The sequence below is a fragment of the Sander vitreus genome, chromosome 16 (assembly GCF_031162955.1).
Source record: "Sander vitreus isolate 19-12246 chromosome 16, sanVit1, whole genome shotgun sequence".
In the NCBI taxonomy this organism is placed as follows: domain Eukaryota; kingdom Metazoa; phylum Chordata; class Actinopteri; order Perciformes; family Percidae; genus Sander; species Sander vitreus.
The window spans coordinates 3,315,705-3,335,094 of NC_135870.1; the positions used below are offsets into that span (position 1 = coordinate 3,315,705).

The 19,390-nt window shown below is 42.7% G+C and overlaps 1 protein-coding gene across 1 annotated transcript in view; it reads right to left on the reverse strand.

The window, feature by feature from the left end:
• The window catches only part of slc4a5b (solute carrier family 4 member 5b), a 42,709-nt gene extending 24,048 nt beyond the window's left edge, over positions 1-18,661 (reverse strand). The window contains exons 1-11 of the mRNA XM_078271990.1: positions 18,532-18,661; positions 16,551-16,711; positions 15,134-15,289; positions 14,831-14,938; positions 11,428-11,483; positions 6,121-6,278; positions 5,780-5,867; positions 4,203-4,357; positions 3,629-3,754; positions 1,632-1,806; positions 1,377-1,510 (exon numbers count right to left, since the gene is read on the reverse strand). Of these exons, the coding sequence (XP_078128116.1) occupies positions 1,377-1,510; positions 1,632-1,806; positions 3,629-3,754; positions 4,203-4,357; positions 5,780-5,867; positions 6,121-6,278; positions 11,428-11,483; positions 14,831-14,938; positions 15,134-15,289; positions 16,551-16,711; positions 18,532-18,584 (1,370 nt within the window). The 5' untranslated portion in view covers positions 18,585-18,661. The remainder of the gene's footprint in view (positions 1-1,376; positions 1,511-1,631; positions 1,807-3,628; positions 3,755-4,202; positions 4,358-5,779; positions 5,868-6,120; positions 6,279-11,427; positions 11,484-14,830; positions 14,939-15,133; positions 15,290-16,550; positions 16,712-18,531) is intronic.
• Between the last annotated feature and the right edge of the window lie 729 nt (positions 18,662-19,390).

Below are 19,390 nucleotides of genomic sequence, written 5' to 3' on the forward strand. Positions count from 1 at the left end.
GGATACGGCAAAAGTTTAATCTATCAACTAGCGTTGCTCTGGTTGATTGTAGCGCTATCCTATTGCGTGCAGAGGGAATTTGAAAATCAACTGTTTATCCCGCCCCTCAGATTGAGCCCTGCCAATGGTGAGTTCCCAGACCCAACATCTTGATGTGGGTCTGGCTAATGATGAACAATCATAGTAACAATAAAGATTATATCCTCAATAATCCTATATTATCGATACGAAGTGAAAATACCAATGCATATCGTCATCCTTAAGATTAACCTTTATTTTGAACCTTTTATTCAAAAGAAAGTTTGTTTTTAATTGACATGTCTGAAGGAGCTCAGGAATGAAATTCTCAAATCATATTTTAGTTGCTGTTTGTAAAATAACAGTGTTGTAGTCGAGACCACCTAGACCAAGATCAAGTTATCACCAAGACCAGAGTGCATCAAGACCAAGACAAGACTGAGACTTTGAGGGGTTGAGACCGAGTCAAGACCAATAGCAAGGCAGGGCAAGACCAAGTCAAGACCAAGACCAAGGCAGGGCGACACCAAGTCAAGACCAAGTCAAGACCAAGACCAAGACCAAGACCAAGGCAGGGCAAGACCAAGTCAAGACCAAGACCAAGACCAAGGCAGGGCAAGACCAAGTCAAGACCAAGACCAAGGCAGGGCGAGACCAAGTCAAGATCAAGACCAAGGCAGGGCAAGACCAAGTCAAGACCAAGACCAAGGCAGAGCGAGACCAAGTCAAGATCAAGACCAAGGCAGGGCAAGACCAAGTCAAGACCAAGACCAAGACCAAGGCAGGGCAAGACCAAGTCAAGACCAAGACCAAGACCAAGGCAGGTTGAGACCAAGTCAAGACCAAGACCAAGACCAAAGCAGGGTGAGACCAATTCAAGACCAAGGCATGGCAAGACCAAGTCAAGACCAAGACCAAGGTAGGGCGAGACCAAGTCAAGACCAAGACCAAGGCAGGGCGAGAAAGAGTCAAGACCAAGACCAAGTCAAGACCAAGACCAAGGCAAGGTGAGATCGAGTCAATACCAAGCAGGGAACACACACAAGACTTTCACCCAGGAAACAGGTCCTCTAAGTACTACTTAGTGTGTGTTTTAACCCAAACCACAATGTTTTTTCTGATCTTAACTAGTGTTTTTTGTGGCTAAACTTAAACTCAACTGCAACGACCGCAACTTAATTATTTTATTTGTTACAAAATTATTTTATTTCTTTTATATGGGGACACGTTTTCACAATAACAGTTTTACGTTTAAAGTAGTCTCAAATTGCCAGACCTTCCTCCACAGCGCTGCAAAGGTAACGGACATCCCCCCAACCCATACCCAGTACCATACACATCTGTGTGCTTTTGCTTACTTGCTGAATTCATAAAGCAGTTTCTCAAAGATGAGAATGGGTCCAGTTGAACTGAGGATGATGAGAGGTTGCCCACTGAAAGCACAAAACACAGTCCCCGCTAAAGCAGTGCCGAGGAAGCTCTCCATCACTCCCTTTGAAAAGAGAAGAAACAGACAGACAGAAAGACGTCAATTAACTTGTGAGGGGATGTCCAATTTCTGTCAGTTATAATCAACAATGGAAACAATGGTTAGTTGCAGCCTTTATGAAGACCTGGTAGTTGTCAGTAGCGTCCCCTAGCAGTCCTCCGAAGGTGATGGCATTGGTGATGCAGCCTAGGTAGATGAAGACCACGGCGGAGATGGACTGGATATGGAAGCCGTCGTAGATGTCACTACAAATCCATGGGGCCTTCCGCTTGATGTCCAGCCATAATCCGCCTGCAAACCTATCAGAAGTTCAAGTTCAAGTTCAAGACTTTACTGCCATATCAACATAGTTGATTGGAATTTGTCTTGGTGCCAATCAGGTTCAAAAAGGCAATACATTCACAGGAACATACAGTACATAAAAGACAATCATTCAAACCAGTAAAAAGCTGTAAAGACCTTGTGCTATTGCAACTTCCCATAAAGTGTCTTATGCAGTGTATAAAGTGCATTTGAATAAGGTGCATTTAGTCCAGGTTTACTCTGCAACGTGCCTGAGCATTAAGGAGCCTAATAGTGGCGGGGTAAGTACTGTCGCAAAAGCAGGATGTTTTACCCCTGAGACTTTTAACTCTCTTTCCAGAGGGCAGTAGTTGGAAGAGCAAGATTAAGTAAGGAGTATCGTTACGATGACAGAACCCAGATGATGGTGAACTTGTACCTCTGCAGTTACCAGCCCACCTTCGTATTTCAGTCTGTATGGGGACTTGAACCGGCGATCTTCCGGTTCCCAACCCAACTCCCTACAGACTGAGCTCTCTGAATCTTCTGCATGTGTGTGTGTGTGTGTGTGTGTGTGTGTGTGTGTGTGTGCTGCTGCGTGTCTCTGTATGTGTAACAAGCATACTGTGCACGCTGTGCATAAGCCTAGACACATTTTACTAATTTGCAATGAAATGCTGCGTTATTGACTTTAGACCAGGTTTTTGTTGGTCAATGGCGCGATCACTTCCCGCTGCCTCAAGATATCAATACGCCCAGAATGCACCTGAACACACCTCCCTGTAAGACCAGCACGCCCATGGGCGCAAAGATGGGCGCAGGTGCATTTGCTATTTAAACGACAACGTGGGCGCTAGACGGGAAATTGACAACTGGGTCGGTCTTAAACCAGCAAAGACACTTGCGACAGGCTTTGCGCTGCACCGGGTGCAAGACCCCAGGCCTTGAGGGGTTGAGACTGAGTCAAGACCAGACTAGTGCGTGTTAAGGTGGGGGCGTGGAGAGGGGGTTAACAGTAACACATTTCAAATTAGAAATGAGTCAAGTAATTGTTGCATTTGAAGCAGGAAGCTTAACATCCAAACAATGTAATGATGTTAACACATAAAATTAGACAACGCACAGGCAATTAAGTGATATCCCTGCAGTTGTGAGTCCTCTTCATCCGAGACCGAGACAAGATTGAGTAAAAATGTGGTCGATTTCTAGACGAGAACTTCAAAAAGGGGTCTTGAGACCAAGACGGATCTTGAGTACTACAAAACTGGTGCTTTCGTACCTTTCCTCTACTGGAGCTGAAAACATTCATGTGCACGGAGATCGCTTTTGGCTCAAAACGCGGCTTAAAAACCAAAACGTAGCGATGTAAATGTAGCCTAAGGAACATCGCTACGATGACAGAACCCGGATGAAGCTAGCCTGGGAAAACCCTGACGAACTTCCGGCAAATTTGAGATTTGCTCTGCAAGTCAGTCTGGCCAAGAGCCCATTCAAGCCCATTTCCTATTTTTCCAAATCGAGGCACCAATCACAACTGTTGAGGCGGGCTTCACACGATGATGATAGCGTAGCGACGGCGAGCAGCTTTTTGTTTACATTCAACATGATGGTCACCAAACCCGTTGATGCCGCTGTCACTGCTACATCACCTGGATCGTTGGTCTGATTGGTTGAAGGACTAATCAATTATGCCCAGAGGCATTTGAGCGGCGTCCGTTGGTGACGCCCCTTTGGAAATGAACTGTGAATGAACCTTCACCAGACCCACTCTCAGTTACAACTGAGAAGGGTCTGGTGTCAACCAGGCTAGAACCCTAGCTGGACCCAGTGCTCTCATACCTCCCTGTGAATTGCAGCTCCTCTCCAAGCTCATGTGGAGCTGGAAACTCCGTGTCTTCTCCTCCGGCTGTGCCGCCGGCCGAGCCGTTCATTTGACCCAGCTCGTTCAGGTTCAGCACTGACTTCCTGCGGTAAACATGGAGACAGAACCGGGGCAGGGCTCATTTAAAGGCATTTGTCAAGAAGTAATCTGGAGACGTGGACATTAAAGTGGCTGTATTTAAAAAAAAATAAAAAGATAGGTATCAAAGTGTGAACAGCTTTCTGTATAGTGAGACCCAAATCTGTCCCAGAGCGTCCCAGAAGTGTGAAGAGATAATTTGGCGCTAAAGCTGAAACGTCGATGTTGGCTTATTGAAATTCTTCAAATCTCTTTTGAAAACAAACCTTAACTTATGATGTGTTGTACCAATTGTTTAGGTGCCTGAAATGAGTTAACCAAAGTCTTTAGGTTCACAAAGTAGTGTTACTATATGATAAAAATAGTACATAAAAGTCTGAAATGAAATTTTGTAATATCGCTTTTTGAGTAGGAGTAGGCTTTTTGATATGATTAAGTGATAAATGTACATGCCTCATTTCTGCCGATGGAACCTTCTTGGGAGGTTCGATGCGTATTTTTGGGTCCCATTCTCCTGGAGGGAGGACAATCACCTCATCCAGAAACTCATCAACACCCGCGATCAGGTCTTCACGGTCCCGGGCTTTGTAGGCGACATCACTAAACAGCTGACGGGGAAAATAATGAAATCAAATCAAATTGAACGTGTATATTGGAGGTGGGACAGTTCCAGTCACCAGTGGTGGAATGTAACTAAGTACATTTACTCCAGTACTGTACTTGTGTCCAAATGTTGAGGTACTTGTACTTTACTTGAGTTTTTTCTCTTGATGCCACTTTCTACTTCTACTCCGCTACATTTCAGAGAGAAATATTGTACTTTTTACTCCACTACATTCATCTGTTACAGCTTTAGTTACTAGTTACTTTACACATTAAGATTCCTGCACACAGCACACATGTAGTTTATAAAATCTGATGTTTTATTCTAAATGAAACTAACCAACAATATAACGGCCTACAAGTAGATTGTTTCCAGTTTCTAATGTAAGGATTTTTCTGCATTGAGTACTTTTACTTTTAATACTTTAAGTACATGTTCCTTATGATACTTACAGACTTTTACTTAAGTAACATTTTCAATGCAGGACTTCTACTTGTAACAGAGTATTTTCACAGCGTGGTATTAGTACTTTTTACTAAAAGGGTAACTACTGTTCTTTTGAACCTGGACCCTATGTTTTTGTGTCTAAGTGACTGATGGGAACAACAACCTTTGACATTGGTCCACTATTAAGCGAGATCGCTGCAGTCGGCAGCGGAGAAACAAGCTACAATGTGCAGCTTCACAAAAGTGCTCAGGCTCAGATTAATATTCTAAGTGTTTGACAACATTATGGAAAGGATCCCTTCAGAGATTGACCTTTAAAACCTCTTTGAGACCTTTCTGTTTAACCAGAAACAGCTCTGAAGTCGCTAGCGTTAAACCCACCAGACTCCATTTAAAAAAAGCAACACTTTTAGTGTGTATAGAGCCAACATATTTACACATGTAAATCAGTAAACTATGTGTTTATTTCAACCAAAACTAGAGTTGTGATGGTTGGAATAGTGGAAAGACGACCCAAAACAGCTTTTCATAGTTGTATTTTGCTTCTGCCGACTCTGAATGAAGTGTACTTTACGATGCTAAAATTACTACTTACTATTTGCATGGAGTCTGGTGGGTTTAGCGAACGCAATTTTAAAATTAAATTTCTTATGTTTAAAAAAAGGATCTTACTCTTTAACAGAAAGTTCGACCTCCTTAGAAATCCTTTCCATAATGTTGTCAGACACTTAGAATAATAATCTGAGCCTGTCAGTGGCAAAACGAGGACAATTGCCCTATTAACTTTCATCGTAGCTTGTTTCGTTGCTGCCGACTGCAGCGATCTCGCTTAATACTGGACCAATGTCAAAGATTGTTGTTCCCATCAGTCACTTAGACACAAAAACATAGGAACATAGGGTTTCCAGGTTGAAAAAAACAGTAGTTACCCTTTAAGTAAATGATCTGAATACTTCTTCCACCACTGCCATTCACTTACATCGTCCACCATGAGCGTAGCAATAGCTCTGCCGATCTCATTGTAGGACTTGGTTTTGCCATGAGGACCCAGCAAGATGAAGAGAAACCTGTCAGAACAGAAGGATGAGAGGCTTATAAATGCAAAACACATACTCTATGGAGAGAGATAAAAGAGGAGACCTATTTTACTTTTACTAGATTAACACTATAGAACGCACATGTATTTATTTATATATTTATTCATATTTGTACCTTGTCTGTGAACTGTCCTTTTATGTGCTACCATTTGTGCCTTTGAATTGCCCCTTGAGAACAAATAGAGTTATTTGAGTTGAATTGAAATGAATAAGAGACACCCACCTTGTCGGTACGGGGACTTCGGTGAGGCCTCCCAGAGTGGTGGCCTGAGCCAAACGTACAAACGAGACGAAGGGTTTGTCCAGAAAATCCACCTCGCCGACCAGGACATTGGAAGCTTCGGCATCACGAGGAATCTTCTTCATGAACTTATTCTTCAGCTGGCGGAAGACAGAGGAACAGAAACAGGGGGAGCATGAGAAGAAATGACGTGTTGGAGGCATATTGCCGCTGCAGCTGACCTTACCCTAACTGCTGATGTGTGCCATGATCAACTGACGCGATACAGAAAATGACACAAAAAACAACCTGGGTGCCCGGATAGATCAGTTGGTAGAGCGGGCGCCTATATACTGTATAGAGGTGTACTCCTCGACGAAGTACTCCTTTGCTGCATGTCATTCCCCTTCTCTCTCCCCTTTCATTTTTTCAGCTGTCCTGTCAATAAAGGCCTAAAATGCCCCAAAAATAATCTTTAAAAAAAGAATTCTAAAAAATGCAACAACCAAACATTAAAAACTATATTTTTCTAAGTGTCAGCAGAGCCTCTTGAAATCAGTAATAACCTTCAATATATCAGCCTGGTTTGGGTCACTATCCAACCTCCATCGCAACCCAATAAACTAAATCATATCAATGAGCAGTAAACTTAAATAGGATAAGGTCATAACAGCTTGACCACAACCACGCATGATAAACATTGCTTTTACATTTTTTTTTATTGGAATAAAGTTTACATTTGTTTAAATTTGTTTAGTTTTTTGTTCTTACATGTTTGCTATTTATTGTTGTATTTGTATTGATCTTGTGTGGTCACTGCTGCAAAACCAATTGCTCTTTGGGGACAAATGAAGTTCTACTTGACTTATTGGGACTTTGTCTTATTCCCGGTATCCCCCAGAGTTAGATGAGTCCATGCATACCCTTCTCATCTCCGTGCGTGTCGTAACTCTGTCTGATGCACCCACCGCTAGCCTAGCTTAGCACAGATCCTGGAGGTAACTGGCTCCATCTAGCCTAGCTTAGCACAGATCCTGGAGGTAACCGGCTCCATCTAGTCTAGCTTAGCCCAGATCCTGGAGGTAACTGGCTCCATCTAGCCTAGCTTAGCCCAGATCCTGGAGGTAACTGGCGCCATCTAGCCTAGCTTAGCACAGATCCTGGAGGTAACTGGCTCCATCTAGCCTAGTTTAGCACAGATCCTGGAGGTAACTGGCTCCATCTAGTCTAGCTTAGCCCAGATCCTGGAGGTAACTGGCGCCATCTAGCCTAGCTTAGCACAGATCCTGGAGGTAACTGGCTCCATCTAGCCTAGTTTAGCACAGATCCTGGAGGTAACTGGCTCCAACTAGCCTACTGCTCCCAATAAGTGACAAAATAACGCCAACATGTTCCTATTTACATGTTGTGATTTGTATAGTCACAGCATGTACAAATAACAAGGTCGCATAAGACACAGCCATCTTCTAACCGTATACATACTGGGAACTATATTCTCAGAAGGCGAAGCACTGCTACTTCTGCTACTTGGGCGGAGTGATTCGCGCTAACTCCAGGCGAACTCTCTGCTCCTCACCATGGGGCTTCTCAGGTGCTGCGAGCAAATCACTCCGCCCAAGTAGCAGAAGAACGCCAACACAAAGAAAGAGGAAGGGGACGGACATCCGGCCGAAAAGAGGGACATCCAGCGGAATATCCGACGGCACAGGAACAATCCCCAAAGTGGAACGTCGTCGATATATAGACTGCACCGTGACTAGTTAGGATCAAAAACAAACATTTGACCTCAACTTTTATGCATCTTTCAATTTGGGTTTCAGCCTCACAGAGTTGTTTGGGTAGCTGTATACTCAGCACATGTTTTCCACAGTATCCGAGGCCCTCCTCCTCCTCCGCCTCCTCTGAACCAAGGAAACACGTGGCAGCGGAGTGGTGGGTGCTTAAATTAAAATCTCCTCATAATCTGTTAATGCGGCTTTCGGAGTCAACTCAACAACTGGTCCTCATTCACTCTCCCACAACTTCTTGGTCCTAAGAAACCACAAACAAGACATTTTAATCTCTCACGCTATTGACTAATTAAAGGGTAACTACTGTTTTTTTCAACCTGGACCCTATGTTCCTATGTTTTTGTGTCTAAGTGACTGATGGGAACAACAACCTTTGACATTGATCCAGTATTGAGAGAGATCGCTGCAGTCGGCAGCGGTGAAACAAGCAACAATGTCAGTTAATAGGGCAATTGTCCAGCTTGTATTTACCTTCACAAAAGTCCTCGTTTTGCCACTGACAGGCTCAGATTAATATTCTAAGTGTCTGACAACATTATGGAAAGGATTTCTAAGGAGGTCGACCTTTCTGTTAAAGAGTAAAAACATCCGTCAAATTGCGTTTGTTACACCCACCAGACTCCATGTAAATAAACAGTAGTTTTAGCATCGTAAAATTAACTTCATTCAAAGTCGACAGAAACAAAATAAAACTATGAAAAGCCGTTTTGGGTCCTCTTTCCACTTTTACAACCATCACTACTCTAGTTTTGGTTGAAATAAACACATAGTTTACTGATTTAAATGTGAAAATATGTTGGCTCTATACACGCTAAAAGTATTGCTTTTTTAAATGGAGTCTGGTGGGTTTAGCGCTAGCGACTTCAGAGCTGTTTCTGGATAAACAGAAAGGTCTCAAAGAGGTTTTAAAGGTCAATCTCTGAAGGGATCCTTTCCATAATGTTGTCAGACACTTAGAATAATAATCTGAGCCTGTCAGCGGCGAAAACAGCCCTTTTAGTGGACCAAATTGATGATGCATATTTGCCCCATAGGGTTTCATTGCAGCCCGGTCTGTGGCTGCCGGTTACAGCGTTCAAACTTAATACTGGACCAATTTCAAAGATTGTTGTTCCTATCAGTCACTCACACACAAAAACATAGGAACATAGGGTCCAGGTTGAAAACCCCCGAAATAACCCTTTAAAGAATAATCTATTTCAGTTGCCATCTGTCTCCCCCTAGTAGGCACCACAGTACATGTTACGACGTCTTGTACTTGTACTGTATGAGCGTTCATATTGGTTGTCTCAAAGAAAGATGGAGGTGCCGTGCCAGCTTCTGTGAACAAATAATAACAATTAAGCTCAGAGAAACAACAGAAGCTTAGAAATCTGCACACTAACACACGCTCATAAGTAGAAACCCGCATGCAGGCACATGCACAAACACAACTCAACAGCTACCAGGCTGTGTGGATTAGAGGGATTAACAAACTCTGTGTGCCTCCACGTAAAACAAGTCTCAACTTTGTGTTTGTGTTTTACACACAAACACAAAATCGTGCATTAAAAATATTAGGCAAAAGGCCAACCAGATCACATCATTGTCACGTCCGGAGACATATGAACGTGTTAAGATTTGACAACTACATTGCATTTGCAAATTCCAATCTCATCTGGAAGTGCCTCCATGAACGGGCTCCTCAGGCTCTCTGTGACATGATGCAACCATTACAGACCAGTGGATCTGTAACGTATTCTCTTATTGTTAAATGAATGATTTTCTGTCTGAGCAAAACATGCATACAGTGGGCAATACAGCACCATAAAGAAAAGAGCAGGTGTGGTAAAAACACCACCGCTTTTGTCCAAAGCGGCCGCTAGAATCAACACAAACTGAAAGTTACATCCAGACACCTTAATGAGGCAATGTTTAAAGTGCCCATATTATGCTCATTTTCAGGTTCATAATTGTATTTAGAGGTTGTACCAGAATAGGTTTACATGGTTTAATTTTCAGAAAACACCATATTCTTGTTGTACTGAACATTGCTGCAGCTCCTCTTTTCACCCTGTGTGTTGAGCTCTCTGTTTTAGCTACAGAGTGAGACCTCTCACTTCTGTTCCATCTTTGTTGCGAGTCGCACATGCTCAGTAGCTAGGTAAGGATCACATCAGCTAGCTAGCTGTTTCTCTAACTTCAGTAGTACAAGGCAGGATTAGCTGGGAGACTTCTTCTAAACGACTTCCAACTTTGCGTGGAATACCTGCAGAACAGGGACATGGAAATAGTTCTTTTGTAGATTAGGGTGAACTTGTGTGTGTTGTAGCAGTGTTTTGCCAGTTAGCCACCTCGTTTCGGCTAGTGACGTAGAAAGCCGTGCAGATGTTGACCAGCTCACCCGGAGACTGAAGGCAGGACACGTTCAGAAACCGTATCTCACTCAAAACAGCATGGATGTTTTTTTTTTCAAGTTTGTATGCGTGTGGAAGCATCAGAGACACAAAATAACACCCCAAATCCCCGCCAAAAAGTGTTTTTTTCATAATATGGGCAATTTGTTTTTATGACTGTTTAAAAGCCCTTTTAGGGACGGGTATTAGAAATTAGCAATAGCTATACAGTAAATGCTGTGATGCTGTACATTGGAGATTTGTTGCACAAATGTCTATGTCTTAGCATCTGTTCCTATTTCAAATAAAAATGGAAAAAAAGCAACATGCAAAAAACAAAACACCCACAGACTCACACCTATAAATAGAGAGGGATATTTCACTTCATGCCATCTGTTATCTTCATGTTATCTGTGCACACAACTGAAATAATCGTTATTCTCCCAAAGGCAACAGGATATTAGCTGATTATAAATCAATAAAAGCTCACAGGGTGACCGTGTAAAGGCACAGCTGAATATGTTTAATATGCAGATATTAATTCATTATATTTTTACACATAAAAGGTTCAGTTTACTTGTCACGAGAACAACTTCTCAACGTTTAAAAAACTCTGGAGGAGCTTTGTCTGAGAAAGTCCGGGGAAATTACCCTGAGGATGCTAGGGCTTCTCGATTATGGTCAAGTATTGAAACCGCAATTATTTAACACGATGACTGGTTGACTTTTGGAAAGCTGTTGCATTTATTCAAGTTTAAAAACGGGGAAACAGTTAAACAAATCAAAATAATACGTTGTTCTCGATTACATTTGTTTTTGTGATCGTTAGGAGCCGAAATCGTAACCGCCATTCAAAAAGGTCTCGAAAAAGGCGACTTTTTCTCCAAAGCGCGCTGGGGGAGGGTCTGGCTACTCCTCATAGCATTCGGGGATGAGAGGAAAACATGCTCTGGTTTATTGGCCTTTCTTTAAACCAATCAGAATTGCCTTGGGTGGCGCTAAGAGCCGGAGAAAAGCCGCAATCCCGGAAGTGGAACGTCAAGGATATAGCCTAGTGGAAGCTGAACCCTACAAAAGCACCCCCACACACACACACACACACACACACACACACACACACATTTAATATTGAACATAACAGTTACCTGGTCTGTGCTTGGCGTGTCCGAAATATCGTTCATGCTTCGGCTCTGGGCTTGACCTGCAAATGAACCACACACACTTGTATTTGATATTTTTAAACACACAATTTGCCATCCTAGGTTTAAAAAAAGAAGTTTCTCAGTGAGTTCATTCTTTAATAGCCGAGTAAACAAATGCAAATTTCATCCAATTAAAAGGGTTATAAGTCTGCAATGTGTGCCAGAATTTCACAATGAAAAGTTGTTTCTGTGGGGGGATTATATTTTAATGAGTAATTTCCCCCTTTTTTTCCTTTTTCTTTCTCAAAGCAGATTTGGGAACAAATGAAATTGAACAAAGAGAGAACAAGAACATACCACACAGAGCCTTTCCTAATCCTTTTCACCCAGTTAGATTCACGAAAGAAATTAGCCGAGGTGCACACAATATGACCATGATCTCTTAAGTAAACTTACAATATGGCCAACACATTGTATTCATAGTGATTAGTTACACACACTAAGCCAGGGGTGTCAAACTCAACTCCCCTAATGGCCACACTAGAAAATGAGAAGCACATCAAGGGCCAGACATAGAGTTTATTGCTTTTATGTCACGGGAAAAGTCAAATATCTTTGACTGTATTATTGCATGTCTCATATAGTCTTCTCACTTACAGTTTGGTCGACAAAATAGTCAAAGAAAATGCCAAAAACGTTTGGAAAAAGCACCAAAAATGTAAAAAAAAAACTGAGAAGTGACAAAAATTAGGTGGGCCAAAATGTATTGTGAACCTAAATGTATGTAAGGGCCGGATCAAAATTAGCAAGGTCCCGGATTTGGCCCGCGGGCCTTGAGTTTGACACGTGTGCACTAAGCCATCCCAAGTGTTGAAATCATGCAGCAGCAGGGAGTTAGCTGGGATCAGTTATTTATGTGTGTTAAAAAAAAATAAAAAGAATAAGCAGAAAAGTTAAAGGGATATTTCACCGTTGGAAAGACGAATATATCTTTAAATTGGGTCACTTATGTAGTAGAAATGTGAAAAAAGTATAGAAATTCTTGCCTTCTAGGCCGAGATAAGCCAGAAAATGGATGGATGAAAGACACCAAATCCCAGAATGCACTTGCTTCGCTGCTTTAGATTCCACTCCCAAGCCACGCCTACCGTTTACAGACAGACAGTGAGGCAGCATTCAACTCAAATGTGTTTTATTGTCATTTGAACCATTTACACGAAACAACGTTTCACCGTGGCTCAAGTGGTGTTACACATTTAAAATATATAAAAACAACCTTATATAAAAACGACATACGAAACAGGCTACATTTAGCTAGTGCACACACATATGCTCCGTAAAGTTCAGCTAACGCATACTAGCATTAGCGCTTGGTGGACTGTAAACACGATTATAAACACAGTCGTACATTTGCGTGGAATGTAGAATGGTCGGCATTTAATAGTCACAAACTCCACCAGCGGTTAGCATTTCGTTGGATACAAGCAGCTCATTTCTGCACAAGTCCGTGTTAACACAGCTCATCTCCACTCTTACCCGGCGACAGAGAAACAGGCAGGATAGTCAGCTACACTGTTGTTTCCACAACAACAAAAACACAGCAGTCTCTGAACTCGCGTTGGGAGTTTGGTTGAAGTTGGATGTAGTCCAGTTTTTGTCTAATGAGCGGACACTTGCAAGCAGGATTGATGGAACAGGTTGCCGGCTAGCGTTAGCTTTCCACCTAGCTAGCCAGCCCCCGTTCGCGTTTCACTGCTGAGGATGTCCCCCCGTGATCGCCCGCTCCGGCCGCTGCCCGCTACGGCTGCTGCAGCTGCTCGCTCTGGCTGCCACAGCTGCTCGCTCCAGCCGCCGCAGCTGCCCGCTCCGGCCACCGCTGCTGCCCGCTGGTCAAACTAACCTGTACGGCGGGCCACAGCAACCTCTTATTTCCGAACATTCATCTCTCCCCCGACCCCCGGTAGATTTTTTTGTCCCACTCCGCCGCAGATTCCGTCTGTCTGATAGTCCGGTACACTGTTGTTTCCACAACAACAAAAACACAGCAGTCTCTGAACTCGCGTTGGGAGTGTGGTTGAAGTTGGATGTAGTCCAGTTTGTTGTCTAATGAGCGGACACTTGCAAGCAGGATTGATGGAACAGGTGGCCGGCTAGTGATAGCTTTCGAACCTAGCTGCTTTCCACTCCTGCACACTGCTGTCGAGGTCCCTTTCCCCGGCTAGCGGTATCGGGCGACACCGCAGGCTGAGGTGCTGGTCTCCGTAGCAGGCGAAGCTCGCGTAGTGTGTCGAGTATTCCGTCTGCAATAAAGTGTCCTTCATATTTTCCGATCTGTACCAATGTATCCCGGTGGTACACTTGTGCGGTAGTTTGAATGCACATAATTGTTGTAAAAGTTTTCTGTTGAAAAGACGGAGCCTGTTAGCCATGCTTCAAGATGGCTGACCTTCGTTTTGCCTCGGGAATACTCAGGGAAAGCCAACAGTCCAACCCCCTGGGCGGGTTTGGGCGGGTTGGAAACATGCGGAAGTAACTCCTACTACTGGCTTTAGTCCATAGCCTCTGGGCAAAAATGCCTCTTATGACGCAAAGTGACGATTTATGCATCATAAGAGGCTTTTTTCCAGACCCACAATACAGAGATCTCTCGTCTCAGGGGGACATGAGGGAGGGAAGCACGGTCATTCAACAATACTACCGGGTTTCTACTGATACAAAGCTTAATGCTAAATCAGTGAAGTATCCCTTTAAGGAAGTGAGAAAGTTTGAAATTTAGGTCAATAGCTGCAAATGTTGAGTGTGTATCGTTGGAAGAAGTACTCAATAGGACAATGTTAAAATACTCTATTAGAATAAAAAGTCCTGCACTCGAAATCCTCTTTAAAACTTACGTTTACATGCAATGTTTCTTGCCAAAACACATTGTGAATGTCATAAAGGCCCAAAAAATGTGTTGACGGCTTGATTTTCTTCTTTTGAAAATTATTCACAAAGCAGATTATGTTTGTGTGTAACTTTTTCTTCGCCGCTTGTGTTGGGTTACGTTTTTAAGTAAACGCACTACAAGTATGAACAGTTATTTAAATGAAACCATGTGAGAGGCTTACAGTGAAAACACACTGGGCGCGTAAGTGTATAGCCCGTGAAGCGTACATACGTGCCTGATCGCCCCAAGAGTACATACATGATGCTGCTAATGAGTATACAGTAACAGGGGCTCTTTAAAATACAACGCAGGTTTTTTCTTTTTTTGAAGAAGGAGTGATTTGAGCGGGGCAAACATACAGCTCTGTGAGCGAGGAACGGAAATTCTCACCCTCCACTCGGTTCACATGCTCTTACTAAATAGGAAGAACTTTATCTGTGTGTGTGTGTTTGTGTGTTTGTGTGGTGCGTTCAGACTCACGCAGGTGGCTAAGGCTGCTTGGCTGCCGAGAGTGTAGGTCTTCTGTGGAGCGGTGGATTCCAGAAGCTGAATTAGTGCTATATTTCAGATTAACCTGAGGACTGCGGTCTGACAGAGCAGCAGCAGCAGCAGCAGATGTGAAAACGATGAGCACAGAGGAGGTGATTTTTACGAGCAAAGGTGTAACAGGCGGTGATCATAGGGGCAGAAAACAAAAGGAGGCATCGGGATTTGAATTAGAAAGTTACATCGCTTTTGGTGATTGGTGGTTGAAAAGTAAACAGAAACGGCGCACAAACTCACTGGATGCAGCGTTGGAGGACTTTCCGATGTCTGCCAGCGAGCGGTGGATCGGTTTCTTGGTCTGGTGACGGTGCTTCCTGAGCAACACGAAGCTGATCTTCTCCTTCAGATCCGGAGGAATGAGACCATCAGCTATCTGCCGATCCACGATCTCATCTGGAGTCAGAGTTCAGAGCCCAGGTGAATTCACATGAACACATAAAGGGGATTCTGCATGGATTGAACTAGGGCTGCACGATATGAGGAACATATGTGATACCGTTGTTGAATATAATATAATAATAATACATTTATTTGATATAGCACCTTTTACAGACAAAGTCACAAAGTGCTTCACATGGTAAATATTTGTAAAAATACAGTGCCTATATTTGACATCTACACAGTTCATTTCTCGCCTAAAACATTCTCAGAAGTCAATTTAATAATGAAATAACAAACGAAAATTAAAAAAAAAACACAATATTGGTTGTTAGCGTTTGTGTTTGCCTGTGCGTCTGATTGAATGCCGAAATGAATGTTGGGAATCCCGGGGCTACCGAAGGATACAACCGTTGGGTCCCCCGAATTCTGTAAAAGGGTGTCGCATTTGTGGACCGCATTTGAAGGAGCCTTCGAAATGAAATGAAATGAAATGGGACAGCCTTCGTCGTGCCGGCGTGACACAATCGTCTACGAATGCAACCATCCGAAAGGCTGCAGCCCCTGAACTGGGACATAGCTTTAATGTAGGGCCCTGTGGAATCTGTCTTGTAGCTTTTTGAAACTCTCAATTTTGCGATTCCTTCCATGATTCTGTTATCTCAGAAACTCTCGGGTCGTCAGTCTGTGACTGACTCGAGCCAGGCCCTCATAAAAGTTTTCTGGGGGAAACCGTGGCCATTAGCCTCGTGAGACCGTCCTGATCTCAGAGCTCCAGTTTTTCACTCACAGATCAGTCTGGCATCTTGAGACAGAGAAAATTTGGAGCCGTTCGCCAAAGGACCGACCAATCAGCATTGGTTTGAGGCGGGTTTAGGTGTGACGCTGACGCAACGAGAAGCGACTGTTCAGTCTAAACAACGTGGCGGCTTCCACGGATGAGATGAGCGTAGCTATCGCACAAGTTTTATCCGAATTAGAAAGTATTCCTTCGTTGAAAGAAGAGCAAAAAACGGCGCTGGAGGCTTTTCTCGGAGGAAAAGATGTTGCTCTTCTCCCAACTGGTTTCGGCAAGAGTTTGATATATCGTTGATCTGATTGGTTGATTTGGCCCGTCTATCACCAACATAGGTGGTGATAGACAGATGGTTTATCCAATCAGCTAACCAGTATTTTCGCCCCTTCCCAAAAGTTCTCCAACGGAAAGTTCCCAGATGGATATGCCGAGCAAATGCGAAGCAATCCACCTGGAGGAGTCAGGTTACGGGGGACTCACCAACGATCTGAGGCAGTGAGTAGCCCTCCAGGTCGAGCAGGATGCTTCCTGTCTGCAGACAGGTCCGGAGCTCAAACAGGCTGTGGAGGGTCAGCGTGGACACATGAGGCTTGCTCCATCTCTCTCCGCCCTCCTCCACCTTCTCCTCAAACTTCACCCACCTGCAGAGACGGGGGGAGGAGAAAGTGGCTGTTAGGGAAAATTATGATACATACTTTCTCTCTTGTTATTTATTAAACTGTTTGCATAGAATACTATTATAGTGATTACTATTCTTCTCTCTCTGTTAAATTAAACTATTTGCATAGTAAGAAACCATAACACTACTTGCCCCCAACATAACATGGAGTCATTGGCTATCTTGACTGGGGCCCGAGGACAGAACATGCGTCTCTCTAACCAGATAAAGGGGACGCCATCGAGTCTGACCAGATAGAGGAGACGACATCGAAACTGACAAGATAGACTACTGACGACATCAAATTCTGTTATGATTGTATTTCACACATAAATAAGCTACTGTTTGAGGCTTACGGCAGTCACTTTCTGTACTTGTGCTGCGAGTACTGGTAAGTGATTCTACTTGCAAGTAAACAAAACTTTGATATAACAGTTGCTTGGCTCTAGGCCTGGCTATCGTTCAAACATTTTCGATACCAATACCGTGACTTCGATACCGGTTCCTAAACCAGACTTTTTCGTCTCTGATGATTTGATTTGTTCAAGTTCAGGAGTGTCAACCAGCACCAGTGGTGGAATGTAACTAAGTACATTTACTCCACTACTGTACTTCAGTCCAAATGTTGAGGTACTTGTACTTTACTTGAGTCTTTTCTTTTCATGCCACTTTCTACTTCTACTCAGCTACATTTCAGAGAGAAATGTTGGACTTTTTACTCCGCTACTTTCATCTGTTACAGCTTTAGTTACTAGTTACTTTAGTTACTCCACTACATTCATCTGTTCCAGCTTTAGTTACTAGTTACTTTAGTTACTCCGCTACATTCATCTGTTCCAGCTTTAGTTACTAGTTACTTTAGTTACTCCGCTACATTCATCTGTTACAGCTTTAGTTACTAGTTACTTTACACATTAAGATTACTGCACACTAAACACATGTAGTTTATATATCTGATGTTTTATTCTAAAGTAAACTAGCCGACAATATAACGGCTACAAGTCCAGCTGAGATGATCAGACCGTTAAACACACAGCTGGTTGGATCCTCTACTCTTTCTACAATGGGAGGACTTTTCTGCAGTGAGTACTTTTACTTTTAATACTTTAACCCTTCCTGTTGTCCTCGGGTCAAATTTGACCCATTTTCAAAATGTTTCTATATCAGAAATTTGGGTTTCTTTCAACCAGATTTTCAAATGAAATAACGTGGATTGCTCCCTACAACGCTCTTCACAAGTTTTATTCAATTTCATAGCATTTGAATTTTTTTTTTTTTGTTCCTTTTTTTTTTTTTTTTATAAAAGAACGTTGAAAAAAGTGACAAAAACATCAAAAGATGCAGAAAAAAACGTTGGGGAAAAAGTGACAAAAACATCGATGGAAACGCAACAAAATGGGTCGAAAAAGACGTCCAAAATGTTGAAAAAAAGTTTCAATTTTGACCCAGAACAACAAAACGCTGCATGGTTGACGGGTAGACAACACAAGGGTTAAGTAGCTTTTTCCTGATGATACAGACATTTACTTGAGTAACATTTACAATGCAGGACTTTTACTTGTAACAGAGTATTTCTACAGTGTGGTATCAGTACTTAAGGATCTGAATACTTCTCCCACCGCTGCCCAGCAGGGTGCCGTTGTTTAATCTAAACTGTAGCTTTAATCACATGTAGTGCTGAAGTCCTGTAATGTCTCAACCTTCCCCCTTTAAATCCCGTCAAAGGTGACCCCAAATCCTAAACTAATGAAAGCTCTGACCCTCAGGCGCCTGCGTGTTTTGTGTGTGCGTCCGTGTATGTACCTCGCAGACTCTTTCCACTCTATTTCGCCACCCTCGTTCTGCAGTGTGTCCATCTCGGTGAATATTGTGGGTGTCGGGGTGTTGTCATCCTCCCCCAGGATGTGGCGCAGCCGCTCTGCTGCAGGGGACACTGAAAACAAGGAGACAGAGTCAGACAGAGTCAGTCCCACATTTCCTTAGGGCTGCTAGAGATCGACCGATACTGGTTTTTAGAGGCCGATACCGATACTATTAGTATTACTATTAGTAGTTAATGAAACCGATAACTGATATTTGGAACCGATACGCATTTACAGTGAAAATGAAAATCTTTATGTCAAAATTAAGATTTTGGAATGTTACAAACTCCAACACAAAACTTAGTTTAAATGCTTTAGTGCTCATATCATGCTCATTTTCAGGTACATAATTGTATTTAGTGGTTATATCAGAATAGGTTTACATGGTTTAATAAAAAAACACCATATTTTTGTTGTTGTTTTTGTTTTGTTGCCTGTTGTGAAATGTTTGTTTAAAGCACTTGACTAAGAAATTCATGTTGTTTAGTTTAAAACAGTATAAAGGAAATGGTAAATCAAAGTGTGATTAAAACACACTATTTACATTATTTACGGTACTTGATTTACAGCTGACATGTGAAAAGGTACACAACCTTATTTGTTTAACAGTAATTTAGTTTTACTGCGAACCGTCACAGGAAGTGCTTTTATTTTGAAGTAGCCTACACGGAAGTTGTCTGTTGTGAACTCTTGCTAGCTTACTGAGATGAACGTGAGACGCTAGATGCAAAACATGTCCGTCAAGCTTAAGTTGCTCACTTTCTTGTGTGTAAAACTGCAACATATTGAACAGTAAATGT